This window comes from Ctenocephalides felis, unplaced genomic scaffold (genome assembly GCF_003426905.1).
Source record: "Ctenocephalides felis isolate EL2017-DRISC unplaced genomic scaffold, ASM342690v1 CF-g0.4_SCAFFOLD_00845, whole genome shotgun sequence".
Lineage (NCBI taxonomy): Eukaryota > Metazoa > Arthropoda > Insecta > Siphonaptera > Pulicidae > Ctenocephalides > Ctenocephalides felis.
This window is the reverse complement of record NW_020536999.1, coordinates 14,901,773-14,916,779: the sequence shown is the minus strand read 5'-3', so window position 1 is coordinate 14,916,779 and position 15,007 is coordinate 14,901,773. Positions and strand designations below refer to the sequence as shown.

The following is a 15,007-nucleotide window of genomic DNA, read 5'->3' as shown; positions in this document are numbered from 1 at the left end:
AACATAATCCACTGTGTGAACGAATATTAGAAGTTATTAATCAGCAATTACTTCAATTCTCTAAATTAATTAGCATTTCTAAATGCTAATTACAATGACAAACCGATCATGCCGTATTTGAAGTATAAAAACATTATGGTTTTTGAATATTACACATATTTTTAATGTTATTATAAAATATAATTTAATATTATCATTATATAACTGTGTAAAAATGGTTGACACTAATAAATGTGTGCATCGCGAGTGTTACCTTATTTACTAATAACATTATTCAAAACTGTTATATGATTATTTATTTTCACTTAAATGCCATCTTGTACAGTAGCAAAAAGTTTTACTTCAATCGCGTGTGAGCCTTTATTTCGCAAGAGTGTGAACGCGCACTCTTTATTTTATTTTTATTGTTTTTGACTTTTACACAGGTGACTAGAAATCCTAGATGCAGACGTGTCCGATCAGCAGAAACGAATGGTGTTCGAACCAGAAGAAAAGTCAGGGCGGTGGACAAAGCTGGTCACTACAATGTCACCATTCACCACGTGGCACATAAATCCCTCACTTTCATGAAAGATATTTTCAACACATTGGTAAGAAAAAATCAAGAACTTATAATTATCCCCTTTATACCTTAACATTGATGTCATCCTTTATCCAGGTAGATGGTCAATGGCGTTACACCTTGACAGTATTCGCCCTGAGTTTTTTCCTGTGCTGGACAGGATTTGCTCTTTTATGGTGGCTGGTGGCAGCGGCACATGGTGACCTAAATCTTGACGAGAATGGACAACGACTGGATGGAAAAAGTAGACCTTGTGTTGAAGGAACGACGAATTTTGCTGGGTTTTTATTATTGAGTATAGAGACTCAGGTGAGGGAACAGAAACTACTCGAAACGAAATGGAAAGTTATTCTAGAAAAAGTACAGAATTTTAAGGAAATAAAAATTAGTGATATATAAGTCATAGTGATCTCAGCAAATATGAAACTAGTTGGTATTAGTATTTCTGCCTTGAGGCAATTTACATGAACTTCCCGATATATGTAAATGATCGACTTAATCAATAAAATTTAAATTAAATTTTAAGTGATTAAATGTATTCCGATTGGATTTATTACACATATTTGGAAACGAACGAACACATTAACTCGGAGTATTTTCTAAGAGCAAATTTTCAAAAATCAACAATTTTCATAATTGAACCAGTTTCTGCAGGACTTTAATGGTTTAGTATGTTCATTAAGACCAAGTACTCTATCGTTTAAAACAAGTAAATCGTCTAATTTTAATTTTAACAAATATCAAACAAAACTACTTATTTTCTCAAACTTTGATGAATTTTCAAATTAAATTACTTGTCGTAAGGCCGTAATATTCCAGTAAGTTCTATAAGACCACGAAATATATCGCCAAAAAAGTTCCATAAAAATTGACTCATATATTTTTTTAACAGTTAATTATAAGAAAACGGCTCGGTAGATATTCATCTGGAACTAATCAGTATCATTCCCAACTAATATCTTTCCAACAGTTTTTGTTTTTTTTTAATCGACTCGGTAGTATGAAATGTGGACGAAAAGTTCAACTTTTTTTTCCAAATTACAAAGAAACGGCTCGGCTGCACAAAACTGAGAAAAGGTAATCCACATCAAATACATCAATTAGCTTTCAAAATTTTGAAATTGATGAAAGTTCTAATTTTTACAAACGCCCAAAAAAACGATACTAATATTTGCAAACTTTGAAGAATTTTTAAATTAAACGACTTGTCGTAGGGCCGTAATATTTTAGTATGATCTATAAGACTATGGTATCTACCGTCAAGAAAAAAATCATAAAAATCGTCGAATTTTTTTTTTACTCTTTTTTACAAGAAAACAACCCGGCCGATCTTTACCAAAAACTAATTAGATCGATTCCCAACCAATATCTTTCGAACATTTTTGAATTTTCAAAATCAATTCAGAATTGCGGGCTAGAACGTGGACGAAAATGTTTCCACTTTTCTGCGAATTGCAAAGAACGGCTCGACCGATCGTCGCACAAAACTAAGAAACGCTAGTCCTAAGCGAAGTGCATCGAATAGCTTTTAAATTTTTGAAATCGGACCAGCCATTTTTGAGAAAACGTCGATTTACGGCAAAAAATTTGTTCACACACACAAACTTTTTGCAAATTTGGTCTCATTCAATTCAGAACGGCTTGTGACATCGGCAAAAAATAAAATTAGGGAGTCGGATTTTTTGATGAAAATACAAACTCCTCCTTCGGGAAGTTAAAAATAGTTTCGGACAAATTTTGAATATTTCTTGACTGAAATCTAATCAATTAACTGATAACAGCAATAATTATTGATAATTTATATTAAATTAAGTATTTATCGCTTAATGATGATAAAATATTTGCTTACTGCGGGAATGAAGATAATAAACTAGATGTAACTAGCATTTAGTCTTAAGAAAAATTTGACACAAATGCACAAGCCAATTCAGGTTTTAGGACAAAATATCAAAAATGACTCGAAATAACTTTTACAAAAAATGTGTTCACGCACATACACACACATATACTTTTTGCAAATTTGGTCTCATTGGATTCAGAATAGCTTGAAATGTCGAGAAAACATAAAATTAGCAAATCAGATTTTTTGATAAAAATAAACCTCTTCTTCGGGCTGTTAAAAAGTTTGCAAATATTCACATGACTATTATTTTTTTTAAAGATTTTTTTTCTGAAAAGGTATCAATCGGTTACGGTCTCCGTTACCCAAACGAAGAATGTCCAGAAGCAATATTTCTACTGGTGATGCAGGTGGTTGCTGGAATTGGAATCCAAGGCGCAATGGTTGGAATTATTTACGCAAAAATGATCAGGCCCTCTAAACGACTGACGGAAGTCATTTTTAGCAAAATAGCTGTGGTAAATGACTGATTTGACTAGAATATTTATACCTTTATAATGAATTTTCCTATTAGATTTGTCTATTTGATAATTATGTCTTTTTGATGACGTTTAATATTTTTTTACTATTTATAGATTTGCCAAAGGGATGGTCACCTTTGTCTGATGTTTCGCGTTTGTGATCCTAGGTACACTCATATAATTTGTTCTGATATCAAAGCATATTTATTGGAAAACAAGTTGACACCAGAAGGTAAATTCGTGATAGATAAAGATAGGTATCATCAATTATTATTAATAGCTTTTTCAATTGTTTTTTTTATTCTTATAGGTGAAAGATTGAAATCTTATCAATCACCACTTCGACTGGAATCTGATGGTCATCTCTTGTTATTGTGGCCAGTTGCAGTGGTCCATGTGATAGATGAAGACAGTCCTTTTTATGATCTGTCGGCGAAAGATTTGCTCGAGAAAAAGTAAGTTACTATAATAATATATTGCATCCATATTTAATTCCTCTTTCTCTTAAAAAACGAGTGCAATAAGAGTAAATGGTACTGGATCACCCCAAGAACTTTGAAAATGTGACAAATAAAAATATATTTGTCTTTCAATCATTATCCCGAATATTTTTTTATTATTGTATTAGGATAATTTATTATATATTTTCAATAACCAGGTTTGAAGTAATCGTAACCTTTTCTGGAAGTTCAAGTGCCACAGGGCAATTGACACAGTCCCGAACATCCTATCTGCCAAGAGAAATTTTGTGGGGACATCGATTCCAAAACTTATTAAGGTAATAAAAGACTTTATTCAAAATTAATAAAGCACAATACTGATTAGGTTCAGTTAAAGGATGACCAAAAACTTAAAAAAAAAATTAGAACGTTGAAACTCTATCTATAAAGGTTTGACGAAGGACTCCAATGTTATGTAGCTGATTGCGAACTCCTCAACAGGACTTATGCTTTTGATACACCACTTTGTAGTGCAAAACGCTTAGATGAAGTTATGCAAGAAGTAAACGATTTTGAAGCACATTATAAATCACAGGAGTACGTCGATGTAGAACATTCAAATTCACAGGTAATTTTATCCACCAAAAACTATATTCCCAAAGTTCAACTTCTCCTATGTCTTGTTCCAGGATATAAGCAATAATACTGACAACACGGGAGGATTTTCACCTTTGGATCCTTTGATGGAAGACGAAGTTGAAGAAAATATATTCGATTATTTTGAAAATAGTATTGTAGATATAGAGAGAAGAAATTCTTCAGATTCTTATAGCTCTGATGAATTTATTATAGGTCATACCAGATATAAAGATGGTTTGAAACATACTATTGTATGATGTACAATGATCGAATTTAAATGTTATTTATTTCAAGTAAGAACTGTGTACAAAAAATTATTTATTTAAGCTATAGATTGTTTTTTCCATGTGACTAATTGAATTTCGTTAAGTAATAAAAGCAAAATTAATAAATATGGTGTTTGTTTGGTCTACCACAAGCCCAGCTTCTTTATCATCACAGGCAGCTTGATATCAGGAAGTATAAATACTAATTTTCATTTTAGAATGTTGATCTAAGTGTGTTTTTGAGTTAGAAATACATTTGATTGTATTGCTACAATATTACGACTTTACGATAAATATGACTCACAAAAATAAAGGACAACCACTGAGTTGCCTTCTAATCATAATTTCTTTCAATATGACGACTTCGCTCAAAAATCAATCTTTTTACCAAAAACCAACACCAATCTAAAACTGCAATTTTGAAAATATTTGATTGTAATGTAAACGTAAAATTTCATAAATCAAATTTTACCAGAAAAATTTTCTTATCATCTATCAAACTCTTCTTATTGACCCTAATAATACCACGTGTGCAGACACCCTAATAAAATCAGAGACCCCCTAGCGACAAATTCTGGTATTTAAATGTCAACAAGACGTTTGACGTTTCTGACAATCATATGTTACCTAACCTATTATAACCTCAATGTTTACTTTTATGCAATATATATAGATTATAATTTAAATAACATACAAAAGAAATGAGACCGGCAAATAATCAGGCTGCTCAAGAGGAAAATAATCCCTGTTTAAAAGTAGGAATAAAAAAAATAATATTTTAAACAAAAATATATAACGGAATTTATCTTTCAGGAACATAATTTATCATTGAAATGTTTGAATGATAATAATTACAAACACGATGCCTGTGAAGCTCATTTTGAAAATTACAAGCAGTGTAAAGCATTTTGGGTTAGAACTTTGAATATTACACAAATTAGTATAATAGAACATAACTCGATTGCTTTGAAGCTTCATATTATTTATATTTAATCCTTCTTGCAATATTTTTTCAAATATTCGTTATTCAAAAAATAATTTATCTATAAATTTGATCAACAATTGAGCATGAAAATTCTTATAAATATTTAATTTGCTTTGGCTCTTAATTTCTTTGAGAAATTCTTTCCTTACAATTTAATTATACTCATAAAATAATAAAAATTTGGCTAAAGACTGAGATAAGCTAACAACATATAATTTAATAATCTTTTCCTTGCAGAATAAAATAAAATCAGAGCGAAGAAGGCAAGGTATACGTCCGACATTACCACCTTTACATATGAGGGAACAAATAAAGCAAGAATATTTTTCGCAATTTAAATGAATACAATGAATCTTGTTATAAAAGCAATAGTGTATCTCATATAATTTTTATAATCATTTAATTCAATATGAATAAAATCTTAAATTGAAAATATTTAATGTGAATTGCAAAATTTAATATTGCTCACATATGCATATTTATATTGATAACATGAAATAATAAAAATAAAAAAAAACGATATTATGCAATAAATGATAATCAAGTTTTACTACTCACACTTTGAAAAAAAATTGAAAAAAATAATATTCTGGTATAATATAATCTTCGTCACTGCTGCTTCGTTTTATTATCCATCTCCAAAAATTAACTGCATATTTCTTGTGCCATTTAAAAGCTATCATAAGCAGGTGATTCGTATCAGCTTTGATCCAAGGGATTTACCAATGTCTACAAAAGCAGAAACGTATCTGCTGTTAAATTATTTATATATTTATTTAATTTAAAATATTTTAGTTTTTTCTATTAAATATTTAGGCAAAAATATTGGAGCTTATAATGTAAAATATAGCATTGAAATGGTTTTAATATTTAACCCCAACCTCATTTGGTGCCAAAAATTAAATCTGCATCAGGTGCTCCTTTCTGATGCTTGAATCGTCCAATGCCTTTAGCTCTATCTCTATTTGAATTATGATGTGTTGTTGTATTTTGTCTAGAATTAGCAGCTAACATTTCTTGGTAGTCTTCTTCTTCAAGTCGTTCAGTGATATTAAGTGTTAGTCTAAAATTATTTTCATAGCATATTAATCAAATACTTTGGTTATTTTTATAATTCAAGATTTATTACCGTTTAACGCGTTCCTTCTCTTCTTTTATTTCTTGTTCCTTTGATTTTAAATTAATGGCGAGTTGTGAATCTACGGGGGCACTGAAGCTTTTATATTGCTGTTTTGTGCCTTTTCGAAGCATTAAAACAAACGGCACTTCTTTACTTGTTTCGTTTGAAGCCACATCCTGCAGAAAACCATAAAAAATAAGAATCTCATGTTATTATAAGTGGTTCAATTATAAAAATTCATTAATGTTTAGATTTTCGCCGTGCGCTTCAGCAATTCTAATCAGAATCTAAGCCAAGAAAGTCTGTGCTAATATAAATTTAATATTGCTTGATATTCACCTGTATTTGATCATAATTCTTCTTATTATTCCTTGCTATCATCGGTACAACAATATCATCACGTCGCATCTTAGCAGTATCTTTAAGCCTTTCCTGGCAATTTTCTGCCATCATCTTATCCAAAGCCTGCAAGTAAACAAAATAATAATTTTAGCAATTGAATTTATTATTATTATTTGAATTTTGATGTCCAAATGTTACTTGTTGGAAGAGTTGATCTTCTTCAGTATCTCTTGGAGTAGTATTTAATAATTTAACCTTAACATCTTCAGTGCTACTAATGCCTTCTTGTTCAGAAAATTCTTCAGTTAATTCTTCATCATCATTATTTCTGAAAAATAGCATATTTTTTATAATAGATGTTTTACCAAAATGTGTCTATGATTATTATAATAACGTACTTCAAGTCCATCTCTGAATCTTCATGAGAATTCACTACATCTCCATCAGTTTCATCAACTTCTTCCCCTTCTGTTTCTTCTTCAATAGTATTCAATGAATCGGTGACATCATTCTCATTTGACTCTTCACCTAAATTTGGATATAACATCTTTTTCAGATTATCTATAGCCTCCTGACATTCCTCAAAAGAGTTATAAATTGTAATTTTTCTTCCAATTGATTGCAAACTATCCTTATACTCATGATCAAAAAGCAAAGGGTATTTTTCTGTCTCCCAAATTGGATCATTTTTCTTAAACCAATAATAGTTCTGGAAGAAAATCAAAAAGTAATCCATGCGCTTTCTACTGAGTGAGCTTGTGAAATATTGGGCACAAGTTTCGAGTAATACACATGCTAGTTTTAATCGAAACAAACTTGCAGGTGGATCAACTTCAGAAACAATATTATAACTCATGGTGACTCCTAAGGAAATGATGGCATAAAGTGTTTTTAGAATGTCTGCTGATTCTATGAGACGATAGTTATAAAGTTCTCCAAGATATTTAGCCATAGCTATTCTGCGCTGAGCAAATTTTGGTGTATAGTTTTCCAAACTATTCCTGATATCTTCAAAAACTCCATCAACTACTTTATAAACAGCTTTTTCTTGATGTGAACTCAATCCGGCAAGTAAATCTGCTAAGCATCGAATTAAGTGATATCGAACATTGTAAGCATTAGTTAGACATTTAATAGCATAGTTTGCAATGTTTTTATCATTCCAATCAATTTTCCGGAGTAACTTGAGAATTTTATCAATATTCATTTTGCACAAGTCTTGATAAATCAAGTTCCGTATATATTGATGGATGGGCAGTCGTACTTTTTGAATTACATTGGTTGAATCTGGTGGTCTCACCAAATAATAGACACTTTCTATTTGAGCGACATGCCTAGAGTCTAAAACAGATACTGTTTTTATTCTCATTATTTGTTCTAAATAAATTAAAGTTCTTTGTCTGCTCTCCATGTGATTATACAAATATTTTCCACAGACCTCTAAAAATGCACAAGCCATTTCAATATGATGATGTTGAAAGTCTAATAACAAAATCTTTAAACAAAATAGAGCTTCCATTTTAGAATACAACTGAAATTTAACTAGTTCTCCAATATATCTAACTACTTTTATTTTAGATTCTATATTTATTTGATCCTTTTTACGAACATGGTATTTAAAGTCTTGTTTTAACATTTGAGCCAAGTCATTGCCCACATCTGCATTTACTAAACTAACGGTTGCAGCCAAACGTGCATAAAATGGTAGTAAATCAAGTCTGGTTCTAGAAACACCAAACAAATTTTTAGCTAATTTTTTGCGACCGTGTTTAGTATTTAAGTTAAGCAGAAAATCAATTGCAGCACTATCAATCATTTCTTTGTTGACACAATTACATAAGTTAGATAAGAATGCTTCTAACATTTGTTTCGTATTTGATGGTGTGTTTTCCTCAATTTCTGTTTCAATTGTTTCTGTAATTTGAGTATCTTCATTTAATAAAAGATCAGGATTATCAGAATCTAATACCTCTGGAGATATTGTTGATATGTCTTCTGATTTCTTAAATAGAAAGGAAATATCTCGATTAATTCAATTACTAAATAAAAACTATTACAAAATATTCTTACCTCCTTGGCACAATAATTTGGTAAATATTGTCTAAGATCTGGTAGATCTTCATAGAATGCCTTTGTTTCATCGTCTTCCCAGGGATCCATAGGTGAAGTTACTGCTTCCACTATACCTAAAGATTGTAAATAAATCGTAAATTAATAATTATATATATATATATATATATATATATATATATATATATATATATATACTCTGTTAGGTACCTTCCATAACTCCACCTTCACTTTCTGGTACTATTTTCTCAACGGGTAATTCTGGCATTGGCAAATCTAACAACTCTGAAAATTGACCTGTAGCTGCAAGTAATTTTTCATATGAAGCCTAAAAATGCAAATAGTATAATAAACAGTATTTGATATAAAAATTATTCATATATTCACTATAGAAAAAATACTTGTAATGCATCTGTTTTATCTTTTCTGTCTGCACTGAGTTCTCCCTTAGTTTGCAAAGTTCGTCTATTTGCTCTCTCTAGTGCTTGAAGATTAATATGTTCTGTTGTAAGATGCTTGGTAATGGAAGTATAATATTCTCTTAAAATAGTTCTAACGTTATTTTGTTTTTCTGGTGGCAAAATGTTCGGTTTTGGTACTTCCATATTATATTTCTATAAAGGAAAAAGAAAATTATCTATATAACAATAAACACGCATACTCAATATATAATACCAATATCAATCAAAATACATATTTATTTATTTATCCCAGTAAACTTACTTCTGCTAATTGTCTTATTTTTGTTGGAACAAGACCTGCGTAATCCTCTCCGCAATGCTTACAAAAGGATAATATTGTAGCAATGTTATTATGCTCCTCCTTATCATTATTGATTAAAGTAGTCAAAATAGTTCCCAATAAAGGTAAGCAATTTTTATTCGTAAAAATTCCAGCGTTTATAAGCTCTGCATAAAGTCTTATATCAACTCTTAATTTACTAGGATTTGCAACTTTCTCATTCGGTTTTATGGTTAAATTCTTTTGCCAATTTTCAAAGAAACTTTGTGAAAATTCTGGGTAATTCTGATGTAAAGTACTACATAATTTAATAATAGCTGGAATATCAGTCATTTTGAGTTTTGCTTCCACAAGAGCTGCAGCGACTTCTGATATGTATTTTGTCAAATTCAACCCTGATAAATCTTTTAATAATGAATCTAATTGGTTTGCACTAAAGGTTTTTAATTTTTTGACAAATGTGGTATTTTTCTTTAAACTGGAATCTAGTTTTGAAAAATGAGAATCAGGAAGAACTTCGCAATTTAAGTTACCATTACGAATATCTATTTTATTCTGCAGTCGAATTTTGGTTTCTTCGATGTAATTTTTTAAAATTTCTAGATCATCAGTTTTTTCCTCAACTTCCATAGGAGTTGTTTCATCTTGTTTTAACTCCATTTTTGATCATATGATATTTTAAATAAATGTGAGGACTAGCTGTGCGATAAATAATATATTTTGTTTTACATTATTCAATAAATTCTTTATTTCGTTCTTGATATCTTTGATAACTTTATGTTGACGTTTAACAACCTAACCAAACTTTATTGAATAAATACGTTTGACACTTGTTGACAATTGAAAACATGTTCTGAAATATTTGACACTTGACATGACAGCTTTTACGCGCTTCATTTGAATTGTTTGTAATTTTCCAAAAACATACCCGTCTGGCATCCGGGGTGGAAAATTCTTCACTGCTTTCCAGCAGCATTTCAAATACAATATATCTGCAAAATACACGCCCGAACAGGGACTTGAACCCTGGACCCTTGGATTAAAAGTCCAATGCTCTACCGACTGAGCTATCCGGGCTCTGAACAGACAACTCCGGAGCCTGAAAGATCCTTCACTGCTTTCCAGCAGCAAATCTTATGATCTTTTCGGGTTCTAATATCGTCTAGAACCCTTGGACTCCTTGGACCCATAAATAAATAAGTAAAAATTGGATTAAATGTCCATAGCTCTACCAAGTTATCCGGGCTCCTGCAAGTCTTTGAAGGAGCCTTGAATAATATGCAATGAGTTTGTTAAAACCATGTTATGTTTACTTATCTATGGCTAAAGCCATTTATGCTAAAAATTTATTAACTTACAATACAATACTTATTCATTTTTTATTTAATTTTATAAGTACATTGTCGTACAAAAACAAACTACATATTGTAACTTCATATAAGGCAGCAATGTATTAATTTCATAAGTACCTTAATTTTATGTAAACATCAAAGACAAAAATTAAATGTTGATAAGGTACCTTTTCTATTAAACTTTATTTATAATTTGCTTAATCCATTCTAAGTAGGAAAAAACACCAGTAAAAACATCCGGTAAGCCTACGGCACAAGGAAATCCGAAGGAAACTACACCTGCTAATTTGTTATTAATTACAAGAGGCCCTCCAGAATCACCCTAATAAAAATAATATAGTCTTAATAAGGGAATTTTAAGTCAGTTATATTCTACTTACCATACAGGTACCAGTTCCGCCTAATGTTTGGGTGCATATTTGAGTTTTGAATATTTTATTGAAATATAGCCAGCTCATTTCGCAATCTAAGTTGCTAATCGTAACGGATTTCAACACCTGAATAAATACATAAATAGAAAACCAAAAACAAGATTTGCAAGATGCTAATAAATATTATAATTACTTGCAAATCGTTCGGCGAATCCTCATCATTAACTTTCTTGAGACCCCATCCTGTCACCTTTGCAATTTCATCATCCTGAACTTCAGTTTCGAGAAGTCCGATAGCTTTGACAGGGTGCAATAAAAACTTATCATTAAATTTGAATTCATCCTTGATTTTTATAAGAGCTAAATCGTGCTCCATGGTTTTAGGGTCAAAATCCTGCTCTGCAACTTGATCAACTTCGTAGACATATCCGCCTTCGTTTAATTTGTTAGTTCCAACCACAATAGTAAAAGCAGAACTGTAGAAAGTAACAACGTATATGCAACTATAATTATTGGTCTGATCCAAGTATCAATATAATTTGTTCAATTTACATGTTTTGGAAGCAATGTGCCGCACTAATAACCCATTTTTCATTTAAGATAGCTCCTCCACAAAAATGTGAATTGTTTTCATCCCGAAAAGAAACTTGATAAGGTGCAGAATATTTACCAGCTGGTTTACCTCCGACAATTCTATCTGCCAAAAAAGCCACTGGAAACAATAATATAATTTAAATTACTAATACCTAAATCATAAATTCTTTAAAGTCTGCATTTATGTGTAAAATTTTTACAAAAATAAAATTCTTATGAAATCAAAAATTGTAGTTTGGATGTAGGTACTCGAAGAAACTTTTTTTATGGTAAATGAAAACGGTATACCTATAAAGAATTAATTACCTGTTAAATGTAGTAATGAAAAACACGCCAAAAGCACTACACAAAAAATCTTCCCAATAAAATTCATGGTGTAACAAAAAATCAATTCAATCACATGTAATCAATAAATTACAGATCTTGACTTTGATTCAAAGGTGTACTGCGTGTAATTATTAAAGTTATATATAAATACAAATGTTATCTTTGAAAGTCATATGAAGCACATTGAAGTAATCTCGGATTAATATTGCAATAAAACTTTTTATTAAGGATTTAAAAAACTAATTTTAAATAAGGATTTAAAAAACTATATATTATTTATTATTAAAAATGATAAAAATATCAGACAATAGTCTAAATGATGGATTCGATTTTTAGAGATTCTTTTTCAAAATTTTTGGTTAAATTTTTAGAGAATAAACTTTGCAGAATAAATATATAACTCTAGTGGTGTGTGGCATCGTGCCTTAAGGCAAATTGCTGGAACTTCCCGTGCTGTAATGAAATATTCGAGAAATTTTAAACGTTTTCAAATATATTATTACAAATACTGTAACTTTAATTATTTTTGCTATCTTGGTATATCTGAGCAAATCAAATGTAAATCATAAATCAATTTATCTCCACAACATCAACAATCGTCATTTTATTTCGAATTCAATTTAAAAAAAAATAGTTGCATAATTTACACGAAATTGAAAATGTGCTCCCCTATAGTCACAGTTTAAACGCATTTGCAACTAATTCTGTGCGTCATTTTCATTTATACTGTGTTTAGCTTGGCGGCAGTTTCACATTTTTCAATAGTTTTCACAAAATTGGAAAAGAGCTCCTGTACAGAAACAGTCTAAACGCACTTGGGAAAACATTGGTACCAGAGTCGCGCTTAGACTGTGCTTAGACTGGGTAATTTTTTGAATTTTTCAATTTAAAATTACAAAAATATTTTATGGAAAATAAAAAAGATGTAATAATTTTTTATCCTCAAAAGCAATTGTTTTGTCAATACAAGCAGAAAGTTTTTTAGATCATTCAAACCGGACGCTTAGTTCACTCAAAAACTGCCATTTTTTGCACATTTAGCTCTGTATCTTCGAAATGGCGGGACCTGTCTTTGCCAAAAATTAATCACCTCTTCTTCCAATCATTACCAATTGAATCTTTTTTAGATCATTCAAATCGGATACACCGTACTCTCAAAAACTCGATTTGTATTTTCTGCATTCTTTGCTTCGTATCTCCGTAACGGGTGGACCGGCCTTTGCCAAAAACTAATCAACACATCTCCTTATCAATAGGAATCGAATGTTTTTTGAACCAATCAAATCGGTTAATCCGTGCGCCCGAAAACGTAGACGAAAAAATGCAAACATACAAAACGCACACACACACACCTACATATTTTCTGAGGTATGCCTTCAAAATGTTCAGAAACCTTCAAAACATCGAGAAATGCAAAAATTCTCATTTTCGATTTTCGGCCCATTGCTATAACTACCCTACGGGAAGTTAAAATAAAATATTGTAATTTACCTTAAGCTATATTTCTGTAAAATCTAGTAAATTCTACAAAAAAATCAAATCAAGTCTCTGATCAATCATCAAGTATCTGATAACTTTGGCAAAGTTCAAAATCTAATCAATCGATTTATCAATCAATTACTATCGATTAGGAAATTTGAAGTATCTTTTGTATTCTGGAAATTTCAAGTAGTTTGATAAGGGCATCTCAAAATGTGCATTTTGATATAAAAGATGGTGCAGAATTCGGGAAATGCAATTGTGTTACTGGATCGTCACCATGAAGACCGCAGTAATTTTCTCAGCACTCGTTGCCTTGTCTGCAGGTAATTATAATAGAAACCCATCTGATAATAATTATAATTTTTTTGAAAATATCCAACTGATATTTTTTTATTTTTTAGCTATTCCTCATTCCAACAGAGTTGTTGGAGGACTGGAAGCTGCAGAAGGTTCTGCACCTTACCAAGTATCCTTGCAAGTTGGTAACTTCCACTTCTGTGGTGGTTCAATTTTGAACGAATATTGGGTTTTGACTGCTGCTCACTGTTTGGGGTAAAAAGACCTTCAACACTTTCCAAACATTTTAATTCATAGTTTTTGGCGACCATCCACCTAATTTTATCAATTTTTTTCCCTCCAGTTATGACTTCGACGTGGTAGTGGGAACAAACAAACTTGATCAACCAGGTGAAAGATACCTCGTAGAACAAACTTTTGTTCACCAATTCGACCAGGAATCTTTAAGACACGATCTTGCTTTGGTAAAAGTGTCCAGCCCTATCGAATTCAATGATTATGTTCAACCAATTCCATTGGGCGAAACTTATGTTGGAGGCGGTGAAGTTGCTCGTCTTACTGGATGGGGAAGACTTGGAGCTAACTTGAATGGACCGAATGAACTCCAAGTAAGATAATAATAGGAAATTCAATAATTAGAAACATTTCAGGCTGTAATGCCTGAATGTTTGTGCTATTGCCAAATTTATTGGTAAAAATGAATTTATTTTTTTACTTCAGTCAATTGAGCGTTTTGGGTCTGAATTGTTTTACTGTGCTCCAATTTGCATAAAATGGTGGCAGAGTACAAATTGTTTTCACTTTTAAACTTGAGGTTAAGATGAGCCTAATTCCAAAATTTCATGCAAATCGGATCACAGTAAAAAATTCAGAGGTTAAACACTTTTTTCCTCTGCGTTTACTGCACTATTAATGTAGTTGTTATGTAGTTATATCACAAAAATTAAGATAATTTATTTTTTATATTACTAGGAACTTAACACTGTCACATTAAGCCACCAGCAATGTGTAAGACAACAAATTTATCCAGTATACGACAGCCAACTTTGCACATTTGT

At 30.9% G+C, this 15,007-nt stretch overlaps 5 protein-coding genes and 1 non-coding gene across 6 annotated transcripts in view; 3 read left to right on the top strand and 3 right to left on the bottom strand.

The window, feature by feature from the left end:
• Window positions 1-4,259, top strand: part of LOC113378732 (inward rectifier potassium channel 2-like) — a 5,488-nt gene extending 1,229 nt beyond the window's left edge. Inside the window, exons 2-9 of the mRNA XM_026619303.1 lie at window positions 426-590; window positions 659-871; window positions 2,741-2,920; window positions 3,038-3,155; window positions 3,234-3,378; window positions 3,582-3,701; window positions 3,814-3,991; window positions 4,053-4,259. Of these exons, the coding sequence (XP_026475088.1) occupies window positions 426-590; window positions 659-871; window positions 2,741-2,920; window positions 3,038-3,155; window positions 3,234-3,378; window positions 3,582-3,701; window positions 3,814-3,991; window positions 4,053-4,259 (1,326 nt within the window). The remainder of the gene's footprint in view (window positions 1-425; window positions 591-658; window positions 872-2,740; window positions 2,921-3,037; window positions 3,156-3,233; window positions 3,379-3,581; window positions 3,702-3,813; window positions 3,992-4,052) is intronic.
• Window positions 4,260-4,875: 616 nt separating this feature from the next.
• LOC113363995 (coiled-coil-helix-coiled-coil-helix domain-containing protein 7-like) lies at window positions 4,876-5,624 on the top strand. The gene is made up of 3 exons (XM_026606461.1): window positions 4,876-5,023; window positions 5,082-5,180; window positions 5,491-5,624. The coding sequence occupies exons 1-3, from the start codon at window positions 4,970-4,972 to the stop codon at window positions 5,593-5,595; spliced, it is 258 nt and encodes an 85-aa protein (XP_026462246.1). The 5' UTR covers window positions 4,876-4,969; the 3' UTR covers window positions 5,596-5,624.
• Window positions 5,625-5,840: 216 nt separating this feature from the next.
• On the bottom strand, window positions 5,841-10,186 carry LOC113378722 (regulator of nonsense transcripts 2-like). Its single transcript, XM_026619293.1, has 10 exons — window positions 9,509-10,186; window positions 9,187-9,399; window positions 8,996-9,113; window positions 8,786-8,901; window positions 7,114-8,717; window positions 6,914-7,043; window positions 6,713-6,838; window positions 6,383-6,549; window positions 6,135-6,316; window positions 5,841-5,982 (listed from the first exon to the last, which is right to left on the bottom strand). The coding sequence occupies exons 1-9, from the start codon at window positions 10,184-10,186 to the stop codon at window positions 6,136-6,138; spliced, it is 3,333 nt and encodes a 1,110-aa protein (XP_026475078.1). The 3' UTR covers window positions 5,841-5,982; window position 6,135.
• Window positions 10,187-10,530: 344 nt separating this feature from the next.
• On the bottom strand, window positions 10,531-10,603 carry Trnak-uuu. Its single transcript has one exon. It is a non-coding gene; the product is annotated as a tRNA-Lys (tRNA).
• A 369-nt stretch (window positions 10,604-10,972) lies between these two features.
• LOC113363991 (chymotrypsin-1-like) lies at window positions 10,973-12,275 on the bottom strand. Its single transcript, XM_026606459.1, has 5 exons — window positions 12,150-12,275; window positions 11,802-11,961; window positions 11,443-11,725; window positions 11,259-11,375; window positions 10,973-11,200 (listed from the first exon to the last, which is right to left on the bottom strand). The coding sequence occupies exons 1-5, from the start codon at window positions 12,214-12,216 to the stop codon at window positions 11,054-11,056; spliced, it is 774 nt and encodes a 257-aa protein (XP_026462244.1). The 5' UTR covers window positions 12,217-12,275; the 3' UTR covers window positions 10,973-11,053.
• Window positions 12,276-13,912: 1,637 nt separating this feature from the next.
• Window positions 13,913-15,007, top strand: part of LOC113363993 (chymotrypsin-1-like) — a 1,407-nt gene continuing 312 nt past the window's right edge. Inside the window, exons 1-4 of the mRNA XM_026606460.1 lie at window positions 13,913-13,975; window positions 14,054-14,204; window positions 14,293-14,557; window positions 14,922-15,007. The exon at window positions 14,922-15,007 is cut by the window's right edge and continues 25 nt beyond it. Coding sequence (XP_026462245.1) covers window positions 13,930-13,975; window positions 14,054-14,204; window positions 14,293-14,557; window positions 14,922-15,007 — 548 coding nt within the window. The 5' untranslated portion in view covers window positions 13,913-13,929. The remainder of the gene's footprint in view (window positions 13,976-14,053; window positions 14,205-14,292; window positions 14,558-14,921) is intronic.

Coding starts and splice junctions, on each gene's coding strand:
- LOC113363995 (XM_026606461.1), top strand. CDS start 4,970: ATGAGACCGGCAAATAATCAGGCTGCTCAAGAGGAAAATAATCCCTGT. Junction 5,024..5,081: donor AAAATAATCCCTGTTTAAAA/GTAGGAATAAAA, acceptor TTTATCTTTCAG/GAACATAATTTATCATTGAA. Junction 5,181..5,490: donor AGCAGTGTAAAGCATTTTGG/GTTAGAACTTTG, acceptor TTTTCCTTGCAG/AATAAAATAAAATCAGAGCG.
- LOC113378722 (XM_026619293.1), bottom strand. CDS start 10,186: ATGGAGTTAAAACAAGATGAAACAACTCCTATGGAAGTTGAGGAAAAA. Junction 9,114..9,186: donor ATAAAACAGATGCATTACAA/GTATTTTTTCTA, acceptor TTGCATTTTTAG/GCTTCATATGAAAAATTACT. Junction 7,044..7,113: donor GATTCAGAGATGGACTTGAA/GTACGTTATTAT, acceptor GCTATTTTTCAG/AAATAATGATGATGAAGAAT.
- LOC113363991 (XM_026606459.1), bottom strand. CDS start 12,216: ATGAATTTTATTGGGAAGATTTTTTGTGTAGTGCTTTTGGCGTGTTTT. Junction 11,726..11,801: donor GCACATTGCTTCCAAAACAT/GTAAATTGAACA, acceptor TACTTTCTACAG/TTCTGCTTTTACTATTGTGG. Junction 11,376..11,442: donor ATTCGCCGAACGATTTGCAA/GTAATTATAATA, acceptor GTATTTATTCAG/GTGTTGAAATCCGTTACGAT.